Below are 23,066 nucleotides of genomic sequence, written 5' to 3'. Positions count from 1 at the left end.
CCTGTACAGAGATTGGGAGGGAGCCGGGGGCACGAATGGGTTTTTTAAGTACAATTTTTACAGATTGCCACGTAGCCTGACTGAAAAACGACGCATTAGCCATGCCTTACCGCCAGCCTCTCCCCGTGAGCAGACGCACACAGGGACCAGCCCGTTTTGCACAGGACCTTCACCTTCCCGTGGGAGCGGGCGTCTGCAGGCGCCGAGGTGGTGCCGTGGCCCAGGCCCTGCCACTGACCTGCTTGCAGTGGTTACGCTCAAGTTGAAATATCTTCGTTCCAGTCTGCAAGAGATGTATTTACAGCGCAGTAATGAAGCCTGGCTTCCCACGGCTTTGCGTCTTGCAGTTGGCTTCTCTGGAGACAAGCACCGATCAAAGCTTTTCCTGCTTCTGAAGCCGTGATAAGAGCTCTCCCCCATGTGGATTCCCTCGTACACGACAGAGACTGGGCTGCTCCTTTCCCTCTCTGGGAAAAACACAGTTATCCTTTTTACCCAGCTGCCTGTTTTCATTAAGCTTTTATGAACGTAAGTTCAAATTTGCCTGAACCTGGAAAGTAGATTCAAAGTTATTGGAAGAGGGCAGGGACTCCGATGCTTATTGTGCAGATCTCATTTCCTTAGGAAACCAGGATAGATGTCCGCTTGTCACCTCACGGCTGTCTTGGTTTAGGCATGATACATCACCTTGAAATGCAAACTGTATTAACACTAACTGCACACGTGTATGCAGTCAAACCCCAGCCATCTGCTTTCTTGTAGAACAGCCCCACTAGTTTTGGAGACCGAAAAATATTCGGCTTCAGAAGCGTATTCCATACAGAGACTATTTTTACTCCCATACTCTGAGGTGAGTACTCTGCTCTTTTTCCAATTAATCACAAAGCCTGTCATCCTGGAGGCATTGCAGAGTGGGCAGCAAGGATGTGCTAGTGACAGATTTAGTACGAAATGGTACGTCATCTAGATAAGGCAAAAGACGTTCTCTTCAGTTTGAGAGCTGCTGTTATTACAGACTTTTTTTTTTAAATAGTCTCAGAGGAGAAACAGAAAAAAACATCTATAGTGAAAGAATCAAAATCTGAGTGTTGCTGCCTGGCTTGCAGTGACTGAAACCCGCAGCTGAGCATCATCTGAGGTATCTGTTAAGGTAAAATCCTTCAGGGCAAGAGTTCTTAACGCAAGGGAAGTAATTCTTCATCCTGAGTTTTCAAAGCAATTCACACAGTAAGGAAAACATCACTGAAAAATTAAAGTGAAGATCTCAAGAAATCAAAACCTTAATAAAACTAAGGAAGATAAATCTAAAATGAAAATAAAGAGTCACAAATTTGACTACCTCAAAATAGAATTAAAATATTTGGATGTTAAAGTCGCAGGGTTGCTTGTGAGTGACATTTTCAGGGCATATGCTGGGGGCTGGGGACAGGAATCTCTGGATAGAGAATCTCATGAGCAGGTTTCTTTCCCTCTATGTTAAGAGCCACCATGAGTGCTCTTCTCAAAGAATAAAAAACATGGGAACTGGTTTTCCCTGTTCTCCATGACATTTACATTTGTGCAGAGCAACTATTAAGGCTACCAAATCACCATTTGTCTTTCTTGCCAATAAGGGCTTTCTTAAAGCACCAGAGATGTGAGTGGCTAGTAAGACCCAAGAAATGGTGGCTTATACCCACTGTACAATGATGCTCTAACTACAGAAATCATTTAAGCTACAAAAAGTAACAAATGTGGCCTAGCTAGAAAAATACTGATTCTTATGACGAGAGGAAAAATTCCTTACTAGACCGGACAAAGAACAAGATTTCACAAACAGGAATTTCTGCGTATTCTTTTCCCTTGTCCATTTGTAGGCGTCATATATTCGAAATGAGAAAAAACACAGGAAAAGAACCTAAACAATATGGGTTGTGGACCCATGACACTGTAAGCTTCATAAGCTGAGAAACAATGTTAGCAGGACTTTTCAAATTCATTTGGATCATGGGTCAGACAGGGTGTACGATGTGTCCTTACCCTGTGCTAGGCAGCACATTTTATATTTACCTTGAGCTACACTCTAAGAGACAGCCCCACTGGGTAGGCAAGGTACTATTTGACCTACATAGGAGTGGTGCAATCTGGTTCACAGCTTGCAATATCTGAATTGTGGCAAACGTAGCAGGAGGCTTTAGAAAACTCCTTGCTAATTTCTTTTAAAGAAAAAGTTTTTAGTAATTGCTCACACTCGAGCCTGGTCCTGAAAACGATGGGCAGCTCTCCTCGGGCATTAACTGCCATTTGCCCAAAAGTTCTGGCCGCCAGCAGGTGCTGGGCATCCATTGCCTGTGCTACAGAAACTCTGGATTAACTACAGGTAGTCTATTGCATACTAAATTTACTAAGTAGACTTTTCATATACAGGACTGTCTGCGCATCTCCCATTTGCCTGTGTTTGAAAAGGTATTTAATTATCCTTTCAAGCCTGTGATTTTTTTAATGCCCAATTTCCAAATGAGTGACTGAGCAAAACCAGACTCGCAACAGGGGCGAGTAATGGAGTAACGAAAAGCATGCTACACCGATAAATCAATCACTAAGGCCTAAAAGGACCTAAGATTTTCAATAGCTTCTAAAGAAAAATAATATACAATGTATGTACAACCTTAGAGCCAACCACAGATATTTACAGTGGTAAACTCATTATCTTTTCATAAATGTGCTCTAATTATTTGGTTAGCCTGCGCTCCAAAGGTACGGTTCCTTTTCACTTGGTTATCAGTCTTACCTGACCCCTACTGCAAACCTCCCTTATGCTTTCACCTGGTAAAGGTGGAACCTCAGTGAACCTTTTCCAACCATACATAGCATCATCTAAGGCTGCCTTCTGCGCAGCTGTTCCATGCCTCTCACCAAAACCCGCTGAGCAGATGTGCGTGCCAGTCCCACGCCAGGCCAAGGCAACAGCCGAGCGGTGGCCTGTGGTGGCGGTGCAGGAGGGGAGCGACCCTCACCAACGGAGAGAGAGAGACAAAGAGATTTGAGAAAGGTAAAAGCGTTTCTTTATGTAGTATTGATGACGTGACTGTTGTAGCAGACTTTGCTATAAGAGGATTATAGGAGTAGTACTCATCACAAATTCATTAAGTGTAACAGACCCCATTCAGATAGTTGTCATTTTGACGTAAACCAAAAATGCAACCTGATGCTAAAGAGGCTGACAAGGCTGCAACACTGCCTGGCTCTTCTCTCACAAAACCTGTGCAGGTATTAGAGTCCACCAAACCAGTAAAAGCATGTACCTCAGCTAACACCTCACTAGAAATTGCAACCTACTCTTCTGCATCCTGAGCCAAAATCCTCCCTCTGTGCTTGTCTACTAATACAGTGCAGAGGTTTCACAGCTTCGTTATGTTAAAATCAAAAGTACTTCAGCGAAACCCAAATCCAGCACAGTTCTGCTTCTGCTCCCAGTTCTGCTTTTTCCTTCCATGTTGGTAAGAACATGGGAGCTACACTACTGTTGGGAAATACTAGATAAAAAAGATTAATACAAATGGTAAAAAACTGTATTCTCAGAAAGTTAGTTTAAGCTTGATAGAGTTTTACTATCTGAGAGTGAATAAATGCAAAATTTAAATTAACAGCATCTTTGGATGTCAGAAATCATCTAGGGCACAATAAATGTTCTTACTTGAATTCCCTGTTATTTTGAAAACTACAAACTGCTTTTGAAGATTACTTAATGAATGCAAACAGATTAAATTTTGAGATTAACTGTTTCATTGTAACTATTGTTCCTACTTTCTATAGACACTTTTATTGAATAAATGGTATTTTGAAATTCCTAGGCTCAACTCCTAAGGAGTTGAATTGAATTGAATTAAACTCTTAACACATCACACTGTGAATCTTGCACGTGGATCTCTCTTGAGTCTGGCCCACAGTCGTGTGGGTTTTATGTTGGTGTCATCTAAGGCCAAAGGTTAATTTTCTATCATCTTGGTTTTAAGTGATTTGAAAATAATTGTCAGGAAGAATTTCTGCTAAACTAGGAAAAAAGTCCCTTCCACTTGACATAAGAATGCAGTCTCAACCTGAGCTAGGAACTCGATCCCATCACTGAAAACGGAAAACTGTCATTCAAGCCACTGTGCTGGAAACCAACCTGAGCATGTGACCAAGAAGAGGCGATGCATAAGATAGAGAGCGCACCCAGCATTGGCACCGAATGTCAGTACAAAGCCGTGACATGCTCTCACTAAAAGAAAGGAAGGGACATCAGTGGACTGATGGTACCCCATTGGAACTGATAAAGTACATTTGAATTGGCAGCCACTAGCAGTCCACTGGCCTTTAATTCTCACCTTTAGAAAGTACATTTGATAGATATGGGTCTGTGGTTCTTGCAGAATAAAAGTCCCAGGGAAATTACAACTTCATACATTATTTTTACTTTTATTACCTAATGGCAGAAATTATAAGCCATGATAAGGCAGAGAAGATATTTTAGGAGCTGATGATTTTTGTGTCCCATTCCTTTTTCTGCTGGTCCTCAAGTCAAGAACACAGAACTGCACAGTGATGCTCTACTAATTTCCACTTCACCTTACGTTCAGTAGGTAGTCCCACCATTATTTTGCATAGCACCCTGATCTTAAGAAAACCATGCTGAAAGACAAATAAGGTTCAGCATTTCCTTTCTGCTGAAAGGTACTGCCACCGACATGCAAAGCAAGCTAGACACCCAGGCAGAAGGGGGGATTTGTTTTAAAATGGTGTGGTTTAAAAAGAACTTTGTGAGGAAGAGGTAGCAATGCATCTTCAAAACAGAAAAACATAAATCCCCCGTGTCCTTGTCACATTAGGAAAAAAAACCCATCACGATTTTTCTTTTTCAGCCATCTGCTCTGTTGATATGGAAAACTCAGCAAAAATAAATCTGTTTGTACAAACAATACAAATACAGTTTGTTTAAACCATGGACTGCTCTGTGTTGGTGTTCATGTAGAACCTAAAACAGAACTGAGAGCACAAGCTTGGGCTTTGTTACTGCTGTTGATGAAGCTCACTAACAAACCAAGCCTGAGACCTTGCTACTTGTCAGAGCAAGTCAGAAGGCAGAACTGAATCAGTTAAAAATTCCTTGCTATATAGCCTATCAGCATAATTAATATCACTTGGCATAATCACAGCCTAATTTATCATTTTCAAATGACTTTTCAGTTTACAGTTTCATTACTCCCTCAAAGCAAGCACAAGTGTCTCTTTAGGGGAAAAGCAAGCTTCCAACTGCAAGAAAACATTTTTCCAGGATCACGTTTGATTTATTTCTTTTACTGCAGTAAATCTAATTAATGTGAATTCTAATTTGATTCTGTTTCTCTTTTGAAACACAGTTTTTGTTCCTTATATCAAAGAAAAGTGCAGGCTGGGAAGAAAAGGACCACGTTGTTCTGGCCCCCATCTCACTGCTGGCAAGCTGCATCACATTTCAGTACTGGTGTCATTCATATGACATTAAACAATCCACTACCTCAGTGGACCCATAAAAAAACTGAAAGGTGAAGTGACAGATCCTGCTAGCTTCTGGAAAGGCCTGGACCCTCCTTTACCACGCACACAGGCATACCTCCTGCTGCCTCTTTCCATCTTTCCTGCATTGCAGCCTGTCCTGTCAGCCCTTATCTTGCATCCTCCTCACGCAGCTGGAAATCACAGCACGAGCTCTTAGTATTTGTTCTCATCCTATGTAATGCTGCAAGGGGCAGCCTCCGTACGTCTTCTGCTGTACAACACAGAGAGGAGAGTGCAAAGGACTGACCTCAGAATAGGGGCAATATTTATGTCCAAACATTTCTCTAAAGTGCACAGTTTCTTTGGGGTTTTCAGATTCGTGGGCTTCAGGGAAATGCAACAGCATGTCGTTGACTAATTGGATGCATTATTTATAACATTACTGACACACACTGTGGGTTTTCCTTTTGCAAACCAAATAGGGATTGGTGGCAGGCGTGCTGCAGACACAAACTGGGACAATGACATTGCATATGAATTATTGCTGTAACTGTTGAGCCTTGCCAGACTACCTGATCACAATTAGAAACCTCTTCTCTTGATGTAAGCAGAGGGCCAAAGGCTCTAATTAATTTTTGACTGAGCCTTGATTAAATTCAGCGTACAGGACCTTGAGGTAAGCTAGGAATCCAAGCAGTTTAGATAGGTAAGGTAATTTAGCGAAAGAGTACACAGGCAGCCCCAGGACAATGGCTAGCCTATACGAAAATCTGTTTCAGAAATCCATACTTGCTCTTTGTCCTATTCTTCTGAGTAGCCACCTTAGATATTTGTGGGGTTTCTGGCTGCTTCAACGTGGAAGGAATGTCTCCTGTAAAGATGTGGTCCTGGTATATGCTCCTAGGAATAAAACTTGGAATTAAATTAATACATCATATTCGTGCCTCCTGACCTTAACAGTAAAATTAGGAACACATTGATTCATGCTTCCTTAATTCACCGTTTCTGCTAAAGCACTATGTTGCATGTACAGGTGAAGGTCATTCGGGTCATCTGAAAAGCCTCTTTGTATTTGTTGAGGTAGTAGATTCAGCTGAGGTGTCAGCTGGCTGCTACTACATGAAAAAATAGTAATAATGCATGCTATGGCTATATCATCATGAGAAAGAGGAATATTAATCTGTTTGTTGCATAAAGTCATGACCTGGGTGTTTTCTCCTGTCTCAAATCATGGCAGATGCTGTCCCTGTGGATGTCAAAATTGTTTATTTCTAAATAACATGTAACACCCCTTGTGCAAGAAACAGAAGTATTGTGTGCCAAAGATGTCAGAGATTTAATATACTAATAAAAGTCAGCATAGCTCTTACGTAAGTTAACACTGAACAGAACGAAGAGGAAAAAAATCACATAAAACAAGTGTGAGACAACTTGATGCCATTTCCATCTGTAATATTGGGTAATAATCACTTTAACTTTATACGAAAAGGAAGGAAATATCTAAAAAGATACCTGAAAACATGTTATTCCAATTCAGCATTAACACTAACTTCCAGTCTTAAAACTAGAAGATCAAGTTTATTTCTCACAATTTGTTCAAACTGAGTTCTTTGTTACAGCACATACAGAGTTGAAGGTAACAAAATGTAAGTCACAAAGATGATAGAGGATGTTTTCAATACATTTAAGCAGAACATACATCATGAAACTGTAGTGTATGTTCACGGTGTGTATATATATGGAATATGTAGGTTCTGTACCTATGCTGCAGATCTACTTACAAAATTATTTGCTACCCAATCACAGAAATCTATCACACCACTCAATTTGAAAGAAATGCCTAATAAGTCATTATACCGATTAGAAAAAATGGACTGTCCAGTTCAGGGATTCTCATGACTTCTGCAATTTTCTGAAGATACACCTCACATTTGTGTTTGCACATGCTGCCAGCCCAATACACCTCCCTCAAGCAAGGATTAATAGGTTGCCACTGAACAGTTCCAGGCAAACATCAATGATTTCACTGTTCTGGTGACTGCTGTTTACTTAGCAAAGTTAAGAAAGGTGACTGCATGATGACTTCCAAACTAGGCCTTGATGCTTATGATGACAATATCAAAATCTGGAAAGGTTTAGCGATGCCATTAATTCTGCACATTCATATGAAAGGAATGCTTTGTCAGAATCTGTTTTGTTCTGCTTGATGACTTAGGGATATAGAAAGATGAGATTTTATACCGAGCTGCAGAACCACTGTGCTTTTCGTAGAATGACTGAAACAATTGTCCTTCCTTGCCCTGACTCATGGAGATTTATGGGACGGTATTTCAGCCTGATTTACTGTGTGTCTTTTTCACAGGACAATAGTAAATCCAGTTTTCCATGAAAGGATTCAGCTGTTAAAGTGGAAGGTGACTGGGCTGCTGCATTCGCGAACCTTTTGGAGTCGAGGCAGTTCTGAATGAAGATATTTATCTAGAAGGGAACTATCTTCTGTGCAATGTCAAAGTGCATATGCGTGGGTGGACCACATATTGGGAATACACTTTCATGATTATTTTAATGTTTTTAGTTTAATTGTTTAGTTGAACAAGACTGATCTGATGGGGTATGCTAATAACTAAATCCCTCTGAGAGGAATCTGCCTCCATTCATTAACATCACTGACCAAGATGAGTTGCCAGCAAGTTCTTGTGGGAGATGATGGAATAGACTGTGATGCATTAGCTCCCCCTCAGAGAATCAGCTGGGTTTTAATGAACAAGTTCTCTTCTCTCTTTTAGCACAACATAAATCGCGTTTTTAGGAAGGTGGTGGATTTACTGCCTTTCTTACATCCATGTAAGTTTACTGATTATTTAAGACTCTACCACCAGCTGTTGAGCCAGATGCTGGAACCCCTGGATCAGACTGTATGGCCTGTATTATTATCTAGGACAAACAAAATGATTAATGGTTGGACTCGCTGATCTTAAGGGTCTTTTCCAACCTAAACAATTCTATGATTGTAAAAGGCCACACTGGTCTTAGGAGCTCTGACTCTACAGGCATGCCTACCCCAGCAGTAGGCTCTGGCACAGAAGTGCAGCACAAACACTTTTGCCCCGACTGGCTTGGACTGCGAACAGCAGTAGGCCGGACAGAGAGGTGCGAACAGGTCAAGTTCTGCTGCCCCCACTCTGTGCAGGCTGTCTGCAAGCCAGCTCTGGTGAAGAAACCATAAAACCATTCTAGTGCAGCACCTGCATTAATCCACTTTGCTGTCTCAGCATGTCTCACTGTGTCAGGGTTTCTTAACAAAGACAACACAAATGAAACTACAGGACTTATAAGTGCAACTGGTTGGAGCATCTATAAATTCAAATCAAGCCCTTCTGCTTTACTGACCACTGCAGACAGGCCTTATAGAGATGTGCCTGGAAACTGTTCTCATCACTGTGGCCTATGCCTTTTTTTTTTTTAATTTCTTTTTTTTAAAGGCAAGACAACTGCCTGGTGCGCTATTTGTGATGCAGTTTCCGGGACATCCTCCCAAACAGGTTTTGCAAATTTCAGTAGCTTAACTCTTAGGCTACTGAGTCTTATCTCCAGGCCATGGACTCATGCAAGGACACCTCACCAGTGCTGCCTATTCACCGCACTGCCTGCCTGTTTGCTTCAAGATAGCAGCAGGGGTCTTTAAAGCCATCTCTAGTTTTGCACACACTTGCGTGGATGATTTCCTCTCCTCTGTGCGGTGGTGTACAGTGTGCGTTCTGCCACCAAATTCCCGCATGCCTCCAGTTCCCTGAACGCTTCTAGAACCCATCCAAAACTCTCAAGTCTGATAATCCTAATGCACTGATATTATTTGTCAAGTATCTGAGGGAGCACTCATAAACCAGAACCAGACACACTCTCTTTGCAACATCTTCTATGACTCTTAGTTATTTTAAGATGTAGTGATGGCATGGCAAGTATTAAAAAGCAAGCAAATTATTATGGGGTTAGTTTTACTGGAGAAAGAACTTTCCCTTTTCCTATGGATTGTGGAGATCCAACTACCTGAATATCCCATGCTGCTTTGGAAAGAAGTGAGTTTATCTGTTCAAACTGGATATTCCATCATTTTGCTCTGCAGGTTTATTATTTATCGATTTACAATTTATTACTGATTACTCCAACGGTAGGTAAACCTGTTCTACAGAACTTTCGCAGCAACTCAAAAAAAAAAAAATGATGAGAAGAAAATAGATCTGTAATTTCAGAGGTCAGAGACAGAGTAATGAACATACTCCTGCAGTCAACAGAAATCAAAGAAAAATATGCAGCAAGCTGTATTTTGCCCTCTCTTACACTAAATACAAACACATAATGCGGATGATGCATGCGAGAACGGAGCACAACAGTGGGAGAAGTATGATACACAGGAATAGCTTCCTAGCACCTCGGAGCTGGGAATCGGCTCTGCATCTAGAGAAAATAGCCAAGCTGGGGAGGCACGAGAAGTCCTTTTGGCTCCAAGTGCAAGGTGAATATACAGCCTCATGCTGTTTTCAATCACTAGGATCACAAAACCCCCAGAAGCCCCCAGGCGTAAGGAGGAACCCAGAGCACTACCAGGCAGTAACAGAAGTACGTGCAGAACACAAGCGTAGCAGCCACATTACCCGTGCTCTGGTCCGGCTTTACCCAGCCCTCTGTTAGCAGTGCACAGCAATGCTAGCAAAAGACAAACAGCCCATTTGCTTCACTGAGATTCATTTGTAAATACTGGATGGTCACATAGTAAATTTGAAGCAGATTAAGCCTAATGGGCAATGCTGACTGTCCTGATTTACTGGATGTAACAGAGAAAAAGTGGCCTGTCTCAGTTAAAGAATAAAACAAAACATGACATTTCCAAAAATACAAACTTTACACCATGATAAATGCATACTGTGAGTTCTGCACATTTTCAAGAGCAACTTATCTCCCTGCCCTCCCCCCCCCTCCCCCCCCCCCCCCCAAAAAAAAAAGAGGAAAGAAAAAAGAAAAGCTGCTACTTTGGAGATAGGTAACAGTCATCAAACTACTCTAGATTTGGTCAAAGATGGAGACCCTAGCCAAAAGCTCTCAGAGAAAATAATATATATATTTTCAGCCTGTCTTTTGAAGGACAAGCTGTAATAACATCACAGCAGAGTTTTGACAACCCAACTAGCTTTCTATGCAGCAAGAAATAAAAACACAGAAAAGGCATTTAATTGTCAATACAGCTCTGTAATATCTACTTAGACCTGTTTTCTTCACATCTTGACTCATTCACCTATGCTTGAATCTCTGGGTTGCACTTTTATGTTATCTTTATAACATTAGCTAGTTCTGGAAATAATCCCATTGAAATAAATCAGATCAGCAGCATGAGCTTTTTAAGGATTGGATCACATGGCTAACAATATATCAAAACATTTCTAGAAGCAGATATTCCCGTTCATATACAAAAGGTATTATTTAACACAGAAATAGGAATTTAGATAGAATATACTGATATTATATTGCGTGTACTTTCAGTTTAACATTTACCCATCTGAGCTTGATTGAAACTTGGTGGATGACGAAGTTGAAAGAGCCTTGTTTCATGTTATAGGACACTTGAGACTGTGCTCAATTTAGTAATAGCGATATGATACTGAACACCACTGGGACAGTACAAAAATTAAGCAAATTATTAGAAGAAGACGGCAAGGATTGGCAATGGTCTAAAGTGCGCATTAGGGACATAACCGTAGTTCATACTAGAAGAACATTACATCAAATGGAAACTCTCAATATAACTTTTACTTGAGTGAAAAGACAAAATTCCACTAACTGTCAGACAAGGTATCTTATCTCAAAAGGACCAGATGCACCATTATGTAACTTCAAGAGACTCATTTAGATAAAAATTCAAAAAAATGACTGACTGATTATAGCATGCTTTTTGCTCTATGCAGTTCTGTAAAGATAGGATGCAACTGTCATTAACAGAAATTGCAAATGTGCAGATCCTGTCTCGGTGATCAGTTTGGAGAGCTGCCTCCACAGTAGCAAGATTTTGGGGAAAGTGGAAACAAATGAGATTCTCGTGATGTAGTCTGAGGTATATAGAAGTCCAGTATTTATTACATATTGTTTTTATGGGAGGACAATTTTGATCACACAAATAAATACAAACTACAGTTTTCAAGGATATACTTTAAGGAAATGATCATTCCCCTTTCCCTGAGAGAGATACATAAAAAGAAGCATGGGTTGCTTTTGCTCCTGGTAGCGTTCCAGAGCTTCCTGATTTTTGGGAAAGTTTTGATTTGGATCTGTAGTCCCAGAAATGGAGACCAAGAGAAGAAGCAATAACCCCAAGATGAGTTTTGTCACTAAGTGCTGCCTTCGAGCTGCGATTTGTCTGCATGAGTATCCTCAATATAATTGGGATGAGACTTTTGAGTAAAGAACCACATGGATTGCTTCCAGTTGATTTTAACCCCTAGAAGCAATCAAAGGGTTGCTCCTCCAGTGTTCCCATAATCTCAAATTGCCCCAAACCTGCCCTTTTAAATGTAGCTCTCAGTAGCTGAGATACCATATTCATCTCCCAATTTTTGTCATTTCAGAGTAGGAAGAAAAAGAGGTTAGGTTTTATCAGTCTATTCGTCACAGAAGGCAAGAGGAGGAGAAGGTGGTAGAGAAGAATTCCAACTGCTGCTTTTGCCTCCTTTTTCCTATGTTATAAGGAGGAGAGCCTGAACAACTAAATGGAAACCCCCAGGATCTCTCAATCCAGTTCTGTTCTGTCTCTGGTGGTAAGAGGGAAGACACGCAGCAACATTCCAAGTGCTCCTGCAGCCGCCCTGCAAGCCTTCCTATAGCTGAGCCCAAAAAACTAACTCATATTAAAACAAATAAAATGCTGGCTCATCAGTTTTTACACACACAAAAATTATATCTTTTGACCAACTGGGGTTTTTTGGCTTTTTTTTTCCCCCTTTTTTTCCTAGTAACTCTAGGGTTCTTAATTTCAGAAAATTCAGAATCCAACATACTTTCACTGTAAATATGCACTAGATTATTCATGTTTATCATAAAAAGCATAACCTTGCTTACCTACTGTATCTACAGATGCTTAATAAGCCCTTTTTGAATAATTAATACTCATAGCTCTCAACATCTCACACAGTTAATTTGTTGATTCAACTGAATTATTAGCAGAATAAATGAATTGGGCAACTTATTTCTTATTCTTCAAATGTAATTGATAATTCATAATTGCTACAATTTTCATGTACTGTAGGAGTCAATCCTAAAGAGACATAAGTACGCTTTATGTAATAATAAAAAAAGTAGCCCATAGAGGATTTCTCATTCATGCACTGTCACACCTCTTACCTTCTCCAGTATTTTGGCCCTCCTGTGTATTTATTTAACATCTTAGGTGCATCAAGTAAAAACCTAACTCAGATAAAACAGGTCACTGTTTCCAACCCGATAAACAATGTTGGGACAGTTTGTCTAATTTTCTAATTACCTTAAATTATGTAGATACAATCAGCAGTTTCTAACGTGCAACAAGAGAGTAAGAGGAGGATGGAGAGAAAACTACCTGAAAAGGCAATACTCTTCTTTAGTAGTCCTGTCAGGTACCCAACTGTCACACGGGACACTTTAGAAGTGCTCCAAGGCACTGCTGAGCGTCAGCAAGAACAAATCATTGATCCTTTGCAACACAGATGATTAGATAAACTTTTGCTATTCAAAACATTGCCTGAACTCATTTCATGAAAGCAGCAAGGTCAAAAAAGTCTACTCATAAGACCAAGCCTAATTTACCAAGAATTAATGTCTTCATAAATAAATACATAGGTGAAGACATCAGGTATTATTTTTTCCAGTCCTCCTTCTGCTGGATTTTTAAAATGAAGAGAAATCAAATGCCTTTCTGAAGTCCTATTCTGTATTGGTGAAATAAATCACACAAGGAATCCAACAGAGACATAAAACGAGTGGGAAAATGAGAGCAAGTTCACATGGTTGTTTCTTTGTCCTTAAAAAAAATAAGTATGTTTTACAGCCTGGTTGGCTTTTTGTCCTGAAAAAAATTACATTTTACAGCCTGGTTGTTTCTTTGTCCTTAAAAAATTACATCTTAGAGCCATTCAGCTTAAACTGGTCTGAATTTAAAACAATCAGAAGAATGAACAATCCAGAAAATATATGGACTTAAGAGGCATCTCAAAAAGAAAAATCCGCTGCTAGCAGTTTTTACACAGCTACCTAAGAGAAAATCATGGCTCTGCTTAGGAACTTTTCCTCGACATCAGCTGAGCCAAAATTTAAGTAGGACTTCTAGAAATAATGCTTTTAAGATGTCACAGGCAAGACAGAGTAAATGACCACCTGCAGTGGGTCTGGATATTGGGGTTTGTTTAAGAACCTATGAGATGAGAGCTTTTGCAACTACTTGATTATCTTTCACACCTTCCATCCATACCTTCCATCCCTGCAGGTACACTAGGGATGCTAGGGCAAAAAGTCGGGTCCGTGCCAGCTGCGTGGCTGCTCACCATAACCTGTCTCAGGCATCACCACCCAGTGTCCCGGAGCATCCCCTGGCTTCCATCTCCTCACAGCTCCCTGATCTCCAGGATCTTCCTCGCTTTCAGGATCTTTCCTCCAGCCAGGAACTTCACCTTCTTTTTGGGCCCCCTTCTTTTTTCCAAGACCACTTCTCTCCAGCACTCCTTATTTTCTGGCACACCAAGACTCACTTTTCCCCCAGTCTAAACAGTTCCCATGCATAAGTACAAGGTGTTAGCAGCCTCCTCACTGGTGGTTCTGTCTCATGTCTCTTTGGTAACTGGAGGACTCTGGACATGCCACTTTCATTTAGTCCAGGAGTTTACAACCAGACTCTACCAATTACAGGGCTGCTTGAGAGCCCGAACGTTCACATTTGGACACTAACCCCCACACATACACCCAACTACCTGCCACCTGTTAGTATTCATAATTTAAGCTTTTTTTTTTTTTTTTGCCTGCAAGAGTATTTAATATTAGTCTGATTCCACTTCCAGTGAAGACAATGGGATTAATTTTACTTGTTTCAATAATTTTCAGTAATAGAATTTTCCAAGTGCTGATTATTCATTGCACATAAATGTATTTTTCTGAAGTGGTTCAACTAATCCATTACAGTTGTTTGCCCACTGGATTCAATTATTCATGTGCGAATAAAGCTTTTCCAAAAATGTTGTTAGCATGAAGAGCTCCAGAAGTGTTTCTTGTGCTGATTAAAGGTTCCATCTGTACTACAAACCTCATGCTCCTTAACAGAATTAAGGAGCTAAATGCATTTTCAAGCTTTGCTGGAACTATTGGAGGGAGTCATGGAACAAAAGAAATATATGACACTTTTTGTTAGCTCTTGCTCTGCATTAATATTATGGATTATAACAATTTTTATATAACCAATTTCTTTTATTTAAGTACATTAATAAGCTAACTGGTCAAGGAACTAAAAACTAAAATACAGCACCACAGCCACCTCGATTGTTATTAGTTTAAATCGCAGGCAAAAATTAATCAGTATATGTACCTAATTTTCGGCATGTTTGAGTGAATCCTTTTTCAGCCAAACATTTTAACATAGATGCACCTATTTTGCTGAATAAAAATAGACGTCATCATGTCATTATCTTAAATATATACTCAATTACGTTGCATAGCTATGGCCCAAAGATGTTATTTCGCTTGTTCGATGGTTACAAGACTAAATTCTTAGTAGGTGAGAGCCTGGGAAGTCTGGGAAAATACTTTATCAATTGCATCCATTACCAAATGCATGTCAGTGAACTGGAAGATGGAAGTTGTACAGCTGATCGCATAGATCTCCTATATGAAATAGAAAGTTCAAAATGTGATTTAAAATTTTATCTTCATAATTTTCCTCTTCTAGTATCCCCCCTAAATCACATTTGGAAGGCAGAATGGCACCACAAAGAACAACAGACCGTCTCTCCAGATATCTTTCATCAAGCTGGTAAACCTTTAAGACTTCTTTATAGTTTTTGCACCATTTTATCAGTTTATAAAAATTTACCAGAAAGAAACTAGATCAGTAGAAAGATTATTTCACGGATAAAATCTTACACGGCTTACTGTATCTAAGAAAGTGGTAAAAACTCTGGCTGTTCATAACCCAGAATTTTCAATGGGTTACGTAATTGGGCAATAGTTGCCATATATTGATAACAACAGAAAAAGATGCAACTCTGACACAAAATCTAGACCCGTTCAAAGAAAAGAGCAAAATACTCCACTGCAAATGAAAAAAACATCTAATTTTCGTAAAATCCCATTTGCAGGGAGTCTAAACAGTATTTTTCATTTGCCTGAGAGGTTTGATTTCAGACTGAAGCAAATAGCTGGCATAGATGATTTCAGCCAAAATTATTAGAGTTTTGGCAAACTTGCAACCTAAGTGAAACATAGTTTTACTTGAAAAGTAATGATGTGCTGTCAACCTTGCCGATAATTTCAAAGCTGAGACTCTGGCAAGTATTAAAACTTTGACAGCGAAGGCACAAGGATAGATGCAACTTTAAAGGTTATTCCCTAAGTAATATATGCAGCATATGAAAATCTCTTCTTGATGCAGAAAATCTACTTTTAAAGGAAATTCTAGTATTGCTTCTTGTCAGTGCTGGCAAGTCAAGAAAACAGCAACAAAACTCAGTAAGCTTCATATGAGATTGATATCTAGTGTCCAGCTTATAAATGTAGAAAAGAATTCTCCACAAAGATTGTAAAAACAAAGCTGACACCTTTGGTGTGTAAGTCCTGATGTTGTTTTCTAAGGAGCTGTTAAACGTTAAATTACTGTTTCAGGTTTAGAGTCAGGCTCCCAAGAGAAGAATGACGCTAACAGACGGGTTTTTTTTTATTCCCTTGCACAGGGACAAAATAGCAAAAAAATCCAGTTATATCTACCACAGTAACCTTGCATAAATATTCTCTAGTATGCTGAGCTGCTATATGTTAAATGCTGTGTACTGCTGTGTCACAGAAATGTTTCTACATCTTTAGGCCCTTAGCAAGCAAGAGGTAGGAAGGCTCTGGAAGTACAGTCCAGGGTGAAATACTTCAGAGACCTGCTGCATCTTTAGTGAACTGCCACATCAGTGAAGCAGGTAGGTACTCCTATATGAATTACGCAGTGTACTGGCCTGAATGTATGCAAAGGTTCAGTACAGAGGAAGCAATAAACATGCAAGTAGAAAATACAGGGGAAGGCATGTGAAAAGATATGACAACATGCACTGTTAAAATCTTAAGCTTTTCATTGCATTCTAGATATTATTAGATGTGAAACTGGACGCACTCACGTAATTTACACTGGAACTGTGCTTCTGACTAACAAGACATTGTTAACTACAAGGTGACCGACTCATACTGGATGTTTTGTTTGAGCGAGAAGACAACTGCTGTTGGCCAGAGTAGGCCAAAGTACCATATGTTTCTAGAATAGCAGAGACCTACTTTATTCTGTGGTTTACTGTCAAGGTCTAGTAATACTGGCTAAAGTGGCTTGCTGATTCAATAACCACAGTTCTGTTATTCTAAAAGTCGGATGAGCTTTTAAAGAGACCATATGTGACCAAGCAGCAGCCCAGTCTGCCTTTTCACAGTCCTCTCCCAGCAGGTAAACCAGGATGTAACAGGAAACGTGCAGCCACATCTGCAGCGAATTCCCTGCCTCGTGCTGCAAAACTGCAGAAGCCCTACTCTGCTGTGGCAGGCAGTGCGAGTGCAAGGGCATGGATCTGGACAGGCCTGGAACTATCTGCTCCGCTATTTCCCAGTTAAACTCAGTCCTTACTCATTTAGGCTACTTTGAGAGGAGAGGAGAGAGAAGAGAGGAGAGAAGAGGGACCAGATCCCTCATTTGCAGCTACACTGGGACTCTCACCTGTGGGAGATGTGTTTCCCCTGTAAGGGCTTGGCTCACTGTGGGTTTTACGATTAGGTCTCGTGTATGTAAAGCACTTTCCTCAAGGAAAGCACTCAGAATAAAATGACAGAGTTCTGTGCTTATTTTGCCTCTTACACGAAAAGAAAAGTTCAAGACATTATTATTTTAGGACTACATATCAGATCTCTTTGACAGTTGCCCTGATTTATTAACCTGTAACTCTGGGGTAAGGGAATTGGATACTCATATCTGATGTCAACAGGAGCCAAGTATCTAATTTCCTTAGGCTCTTCTGAAACCCCAGCGTACATTTCTCAAGTAATTGAAAGCAGATTCTCTTTAACTGCAATTCAGAGAGATTTCTTTTTGCTCTGTACAAATATTCTTCTGAGCTTCATCTTACATAAAAAGATACTGCTATATGACAACAAGACGGAAAAAAATGTCCAAATGCATGCAGAAAAGAGAGTGATAAAATTAACAGTGAGGAATCACATTTGAAACACTGGCCCACAAAGAACTGGCATCAAAGTTTAACGTAGGTATGTTACAAGAGTTAAGATTTACTTTGGTATTAGATGACGAAACCTATAAGGAATTGTAGCATCTGTGATGAAGATCATTAACACAATCATTAAATATAATAATATAACAATCTGTGTGGTAGATGTGCTTCTTTTCTCCACATTCATTATTTTCTCTGGTACTCAAAACCCCAATTAGATGAGGCTTCAAAGCTAAACTATTTACAAGCTAAATAGTTCTGTGAAGAGCTATTTTGTTATGACATATGAACAGTTTAGCTCATGAGGCAGAGACAATGTATAAACATTTAATTTCTAAACTGTCCAAAAGCCCAAACTGTATGTTCTTACACTGACTAAAAATACAACATCCTCTTGGCCAAGACTTCCTCTGGTTTGCTAACAACATCCACTTTTCTACCAGTTTTCCAGATTCCTTTGTAAACATTCAAAGTTACCTTTTAAATAAATGAATACACACAGGAACAGCAAAAATGTATTTCTTCACTCTTTCTTTACTAAAATGGTTGCTTTCTTTTTATTCAGACTTTCAGTCTCTTAGCTCAAAACAAACCTTAAAAACTTCAACACAACCAACACACACCTCCTTCTTTACAAAATTATTAGCACCTATGTTCAAAATTATTCATATGTGTTTCTGAGATTCTGCTCATATTTAGAAAGTAAGCTTTTTTACTGCAACTAATAAATACCTAGGACTGCTTCTTTTTCCCCTCTGTTGTGCATTTCAGTTACTGAGATCTAAAAGCACAGGTTCCACTCCCTAAATATGACCAACAGCAGCCTCACACAGTCAGTGGTATGTAGCAAAAATGAACATGACAGCTGTTAATAATCCTGAGACTGTTGTGGAAAGAAAAAAGCTACAGATACATACAAGAAGGCAAATAAGCTGCATTATTGACGAATTACTTCTTCAAAATGGTCGCAGACCGTAGAGTCCTCAGCACTGGTTGTTGGCAGAGGCCTTAGTGTACATCCTTCAACTCTCATGAGGAATCAAAACATGGAATTCTCTCTAATACATACAACCTTCAAAAACATGATGCTATTTGACTTTCTGTACCCATAAATCTCTCACTCCACAAAGGTGGTAGGTATTTCAGGATACCATCTATTCAGGATTCATATCATCTATTCAGGTATTTCAGGATACCACTATCCATTTCGAAGTCTTTCCAAATTTTACTTTTCCTTATTTAAATGACAGATGAGAGGGACTAGGTCATACTCATGACATTGCCATGGGGTTTCCATAGTGGTTTGTTTTCCAACAGGTTTGCTCACTTTTTTTTTTTTTAAATAAGTAAACTAGAACTTATAATCGTCAAACAACAAAATCATTACAGAAATCAATAAAGGCAATAAAATTTTTAAAATTTAACCCAAAGCATAACTGTTGAGGATAGCTATTCCAATGAAAAGAAGTAAAATTTATAGTAATACACTTGCCAACACAGAAGAGTCATCAAAACCATGGCAGCAGTTTCTGATGCTGGCACTTTTGCCAGCAAACTATCAGAAAAAGAAAGCTATCCATCTCCACTTGCTGGCCTCAAAACATTACTTTTTTTCCTCTTCATACCCTCAAAGGGTATAGGATTACTTTTGTCAATTAAATTACCTGTCCCAACGATCTCCAGTCTAGGCTGGCACTTCCAATGTACACGTGCTGTTTATCAACAATCCAGAAAGATGACTGAAGCCGACCTTCATTATATGCTGACATGTTCATATACACCACTTCAGCACCTAGAGATTTAAGGATAAAATAATAAATAGCATTGTTTAAAATAACATAATTTATATTATCAAAAAAAGAAACAACTTCACATTTAAGAGCCTCAGCTTCCAAAACTAGTGAGGGATGTAATTAAACATACCACTAAGGTTTAAAAATCAATGATAAACAGTGTTACTGTCCCACTATTTAAGACCTTAATTAACATATATTCCAGAAAAGCAGGTATAGAGAACATTCCCATGTATGATATTGTTTACTTTTCTTCCATTTTAGAACCAAATAATTGCTATTTTTTTCCAGCACTGTATGTTCCTAAAAATAGTTTATTTTTAAAAGTGTATTCTGTAACTCAAATGTGCGACATATTATAATAATGACCTTTAAAATATGAACCCAATTACAACCCTTTCCTGCAAAGCAGACTCTGCTCCTTTGCCCTGCGCAATGGTTCAAGCAGGTAGCCTACAGCAGGCTGTCGCCTGGATCAGACCCCGACAAGAGGAACACGGGTGGAGTATTAGGGAGTGAGGAAGTAAGAAAAGGCCTAATGTATGATGAAACTGCTCTTAATCCTGCTAGTCTGTGACATTCAACCTACCACTTTGAACTGCACAGTTTTAAGAAGGTTTATTGGCCACTGAAATCAAAGGAGCTACGTGTTGGGTAAAAGCACGTTGGCTCCACCACATCAGTAGGAATGTCTGAATTGGCCCCATCAGTATGTTTGCAGAACTAGATCCAGAATATACTTAATATTAGGTGAGTTTAGAGGATTTCTCACATCATTATTGTTCTTTCAGTGCTCCAGTGTTTGTAAGATTAGGTGATTAATCTGAATTAATCATTGCTGAAGGTAATTTAAAGTAACCCAGTCATCTTCACATTTTAGTCATGACAGTAACTGGGGAAGAGAAGTGACAGGGGAAGGGAAGAACAGCAGCCTGGAGGGCAGTAACGGTACCAGCCATTTCCCATTAAACCTTCAGGGGAGCTTCAGCACCATGAATTCCAGTAATGGCTGGAGATGAGTCACAACTTCAAAAGAATTCCAGGATACCTAGAGAACTAAAATATATTTCTTTTCATCTAGCTTCCTATTTCTGACCTCCTAAGAAACACTTGACTTGCAATTTTAAGCAACAGTTACCAGTGCTAAATATTTCTTTTTTATTATGAGAACTGTAATTCTCACTTCAACAAACGATTCTAGAAGTTCAGACATCAAGAGAAGAAGAAAAATCAAGTAAGGTGCCACTTCTCAAGAAGCACTAAACATGCAACATGGGATTTTGAGCAAGTTACAGAATTTGGTTCTTTGTAAAATTACATTTGCTGCAACCCAGTTACCTTTCCAATTTTTTCTAAGCATCACCCATCCACATTCATCTATGCTTAGAAACAAAGGTATTTTCCAATTTTCTTTGGAGCATGTTGCTGCTGACTTTCAAACCATGCATTAATGAGCAGAACTGTGCTAATTAATGAGATAATGTGTGTGAAATGGAAAAGAAATCAGAAAACACTATAGCAGGTGTTAAATGGTTTAAATTGTTTTCTGATAAATAAACAAAACAAAAGCAACTCCTACTAGCTAAGGAAAACAATTCTGTAAGGTGCTAAACTTCTAGCTGCTTATCTGAAAACTGTGTTTAAAATCAAGTTTAACATAGCAGTTTGCCTTGATCATATTTTCTTTCCATACATCCAATTTGCAACATTAAATAGCAGTATGAATTTAACACCCACAACACACCTACATCAAATAGGTTATAAATGAAATGTTAGGATTTTTGTATAGGAAAGGTAAAACAACTGGAAGCAACAATGAGCTTCCTTCTCGTAACTGAAAGCCTAAAATAAAGACAGTTTAAAAACGTTTTTGAAATATCCAAGCTGAATAAAAACGCTGATTGCCCAAGTTACAACAAGAGACTATTTAACCAGTAATACTAATGTTAAAAATAGCAGACATAGTCAGTAACCTGACACAAAATTCAAAAGTTGTAAAACACCAGGATTTGTGGGCGTGGGCAGTTTAGACATGTGCATAAGCAGTGGGATGGGACTATCGCTCTAAAATATAATCTACACTTCAATTACCGAAACAGTGAATGAGCGCAGTGCAGGAGATACTGCTATCACACATACCATTAAAATCAAAACCTGGAACCCAATTTCTTTTCCTTCTGGAAAGAGCCAACTCATAAGGCTGAGGAAACAGTACCTCCAAGTTAATTAAACAAAAGTCATGTGTTGCAAACAGCAGCTGCTGTGCAGCCTATTAATGAGCCCTTAACTTTCGATGAAAGGAAACATGCATCAGTACTGATAATTGCCTCTGTTCCAGAAGCCCTTGAGATGCTTTGTTAAAATAGGTTTATCAGGCCTTCAACACAATCCATCATCCCTAGAGTGGTCCAGGTCCCATGAGGAAATTAAATTGGACTGATCAATATGTGCAGCTATAACAGAATTCTTTATCATGCTGCAGTCTCAATTACACAAAGCTGTGGGTCTACTGAGTTCAACCAGAAGGCACAATTTGTAGGCTTGATTGCTAATACAGATGCCAGATTCTTAAAAAAAACCCAAACAAAACTAACAATTTTGTTTCATTGAAGATTAAACTGCAGGGTGAAATCTTAGAGAAAACCAAGTGGATTTGCCTGTCTGTCGTGGTTTAACCCCAGCCAGCAACTAAGCACCACACAGCCGCTCGCTCACTCCCCCCGGTGGGATGGGGGAGCGAATCGGAAGAGTAAAAGTGAGAAAACTCATGGGTTGAGATAAAGACAGTTTAACGGGTAAAGCAAAAGCCACGCGTGCAAGCAAAGCAAAGCAAGGAATTCATTCACTACTTCCCATGGGCAGGCAGGTGTTCAGCCATCTCCAGGAAAGCAGGGCTCCATCACGCGTAATGGTTACTTGGGAAGACAAACGCCATCACTCCGAACGTCCCCCCCTTCTTCCTTCTTCCCCCAGTTTACATACTGAGCATGACGTCATATGGTATGGAATAGCCCTTTGGTCAGTCTGGGTCAGCTGTCCTAGCTATGCTCCCTCCCAGCTTCTTATGCACCTGGCAGAGCACAAGAAGCTGAAAAGTCCTTGACTAATGCTCAGCAAGAACCAAAACATCAGTGTGTTATCAACATTATTCTCATCCTAAATCCAAAACACAGCACTCTACCAGCTACTAAGAAGAAAATTAAGTCTATTCCAGCTGAAACCAGGACACTGTCCCATAAAATTGTGCATTGTAAAAGTTGGGTGAGATTGCCCTCTTTCCACAGGAAAAAAGACTGCTGTA

The 23,066-nt window shown here is 39.5% G+C and overlaps 1 protein-coding gene across 3 annotated transcripts in view; it reads right to left on the bottom strand.

The window, feature by feature from the left end:
- The window catches only part of PLD5 (phospholipase D family member 5), a 189,383-nt gene that overhangs the window by 18,850 nt on the left and 147,467 nt on the right, over positions 1-23,066 (bottom strand). For all 3 annotated transcript variants that reach the window (XM_087776601.1, XM_009463536.2, XM_087776602.1), the window contains one exon: positions 19,637-19,764. In XM_087776601.1, coding sequence (XP_087632727.1) covers positions 19,637-19,764 — 128 coding nt within the window. The remainder of the gene's footprint in view (positions 1-19,636; positions 19,765-23,066) is intronic.

This window comes from Nipponia nippon, unplaced genomic scaffold (assembly GCF_047370975.1).
Source record: "Nipponia nippon isolate SJK-2023a ecotype South Korea unplaced genomic scaffold, ASM4737097v1 scaffold_4, whole genome shotgun sequence".
In the NCBI taxonomy this organism is placed as follows: Eukaryota; Metazoa; Chordata; class Aves; order Pelecaniformes; family Threskiornithidae; genus Nipponia; species Nipponia nippon.
Note: the sequence above shows the minus strand (reverse complement) of the source record. Positions and strands in the feature narration are given on the sequence as shown.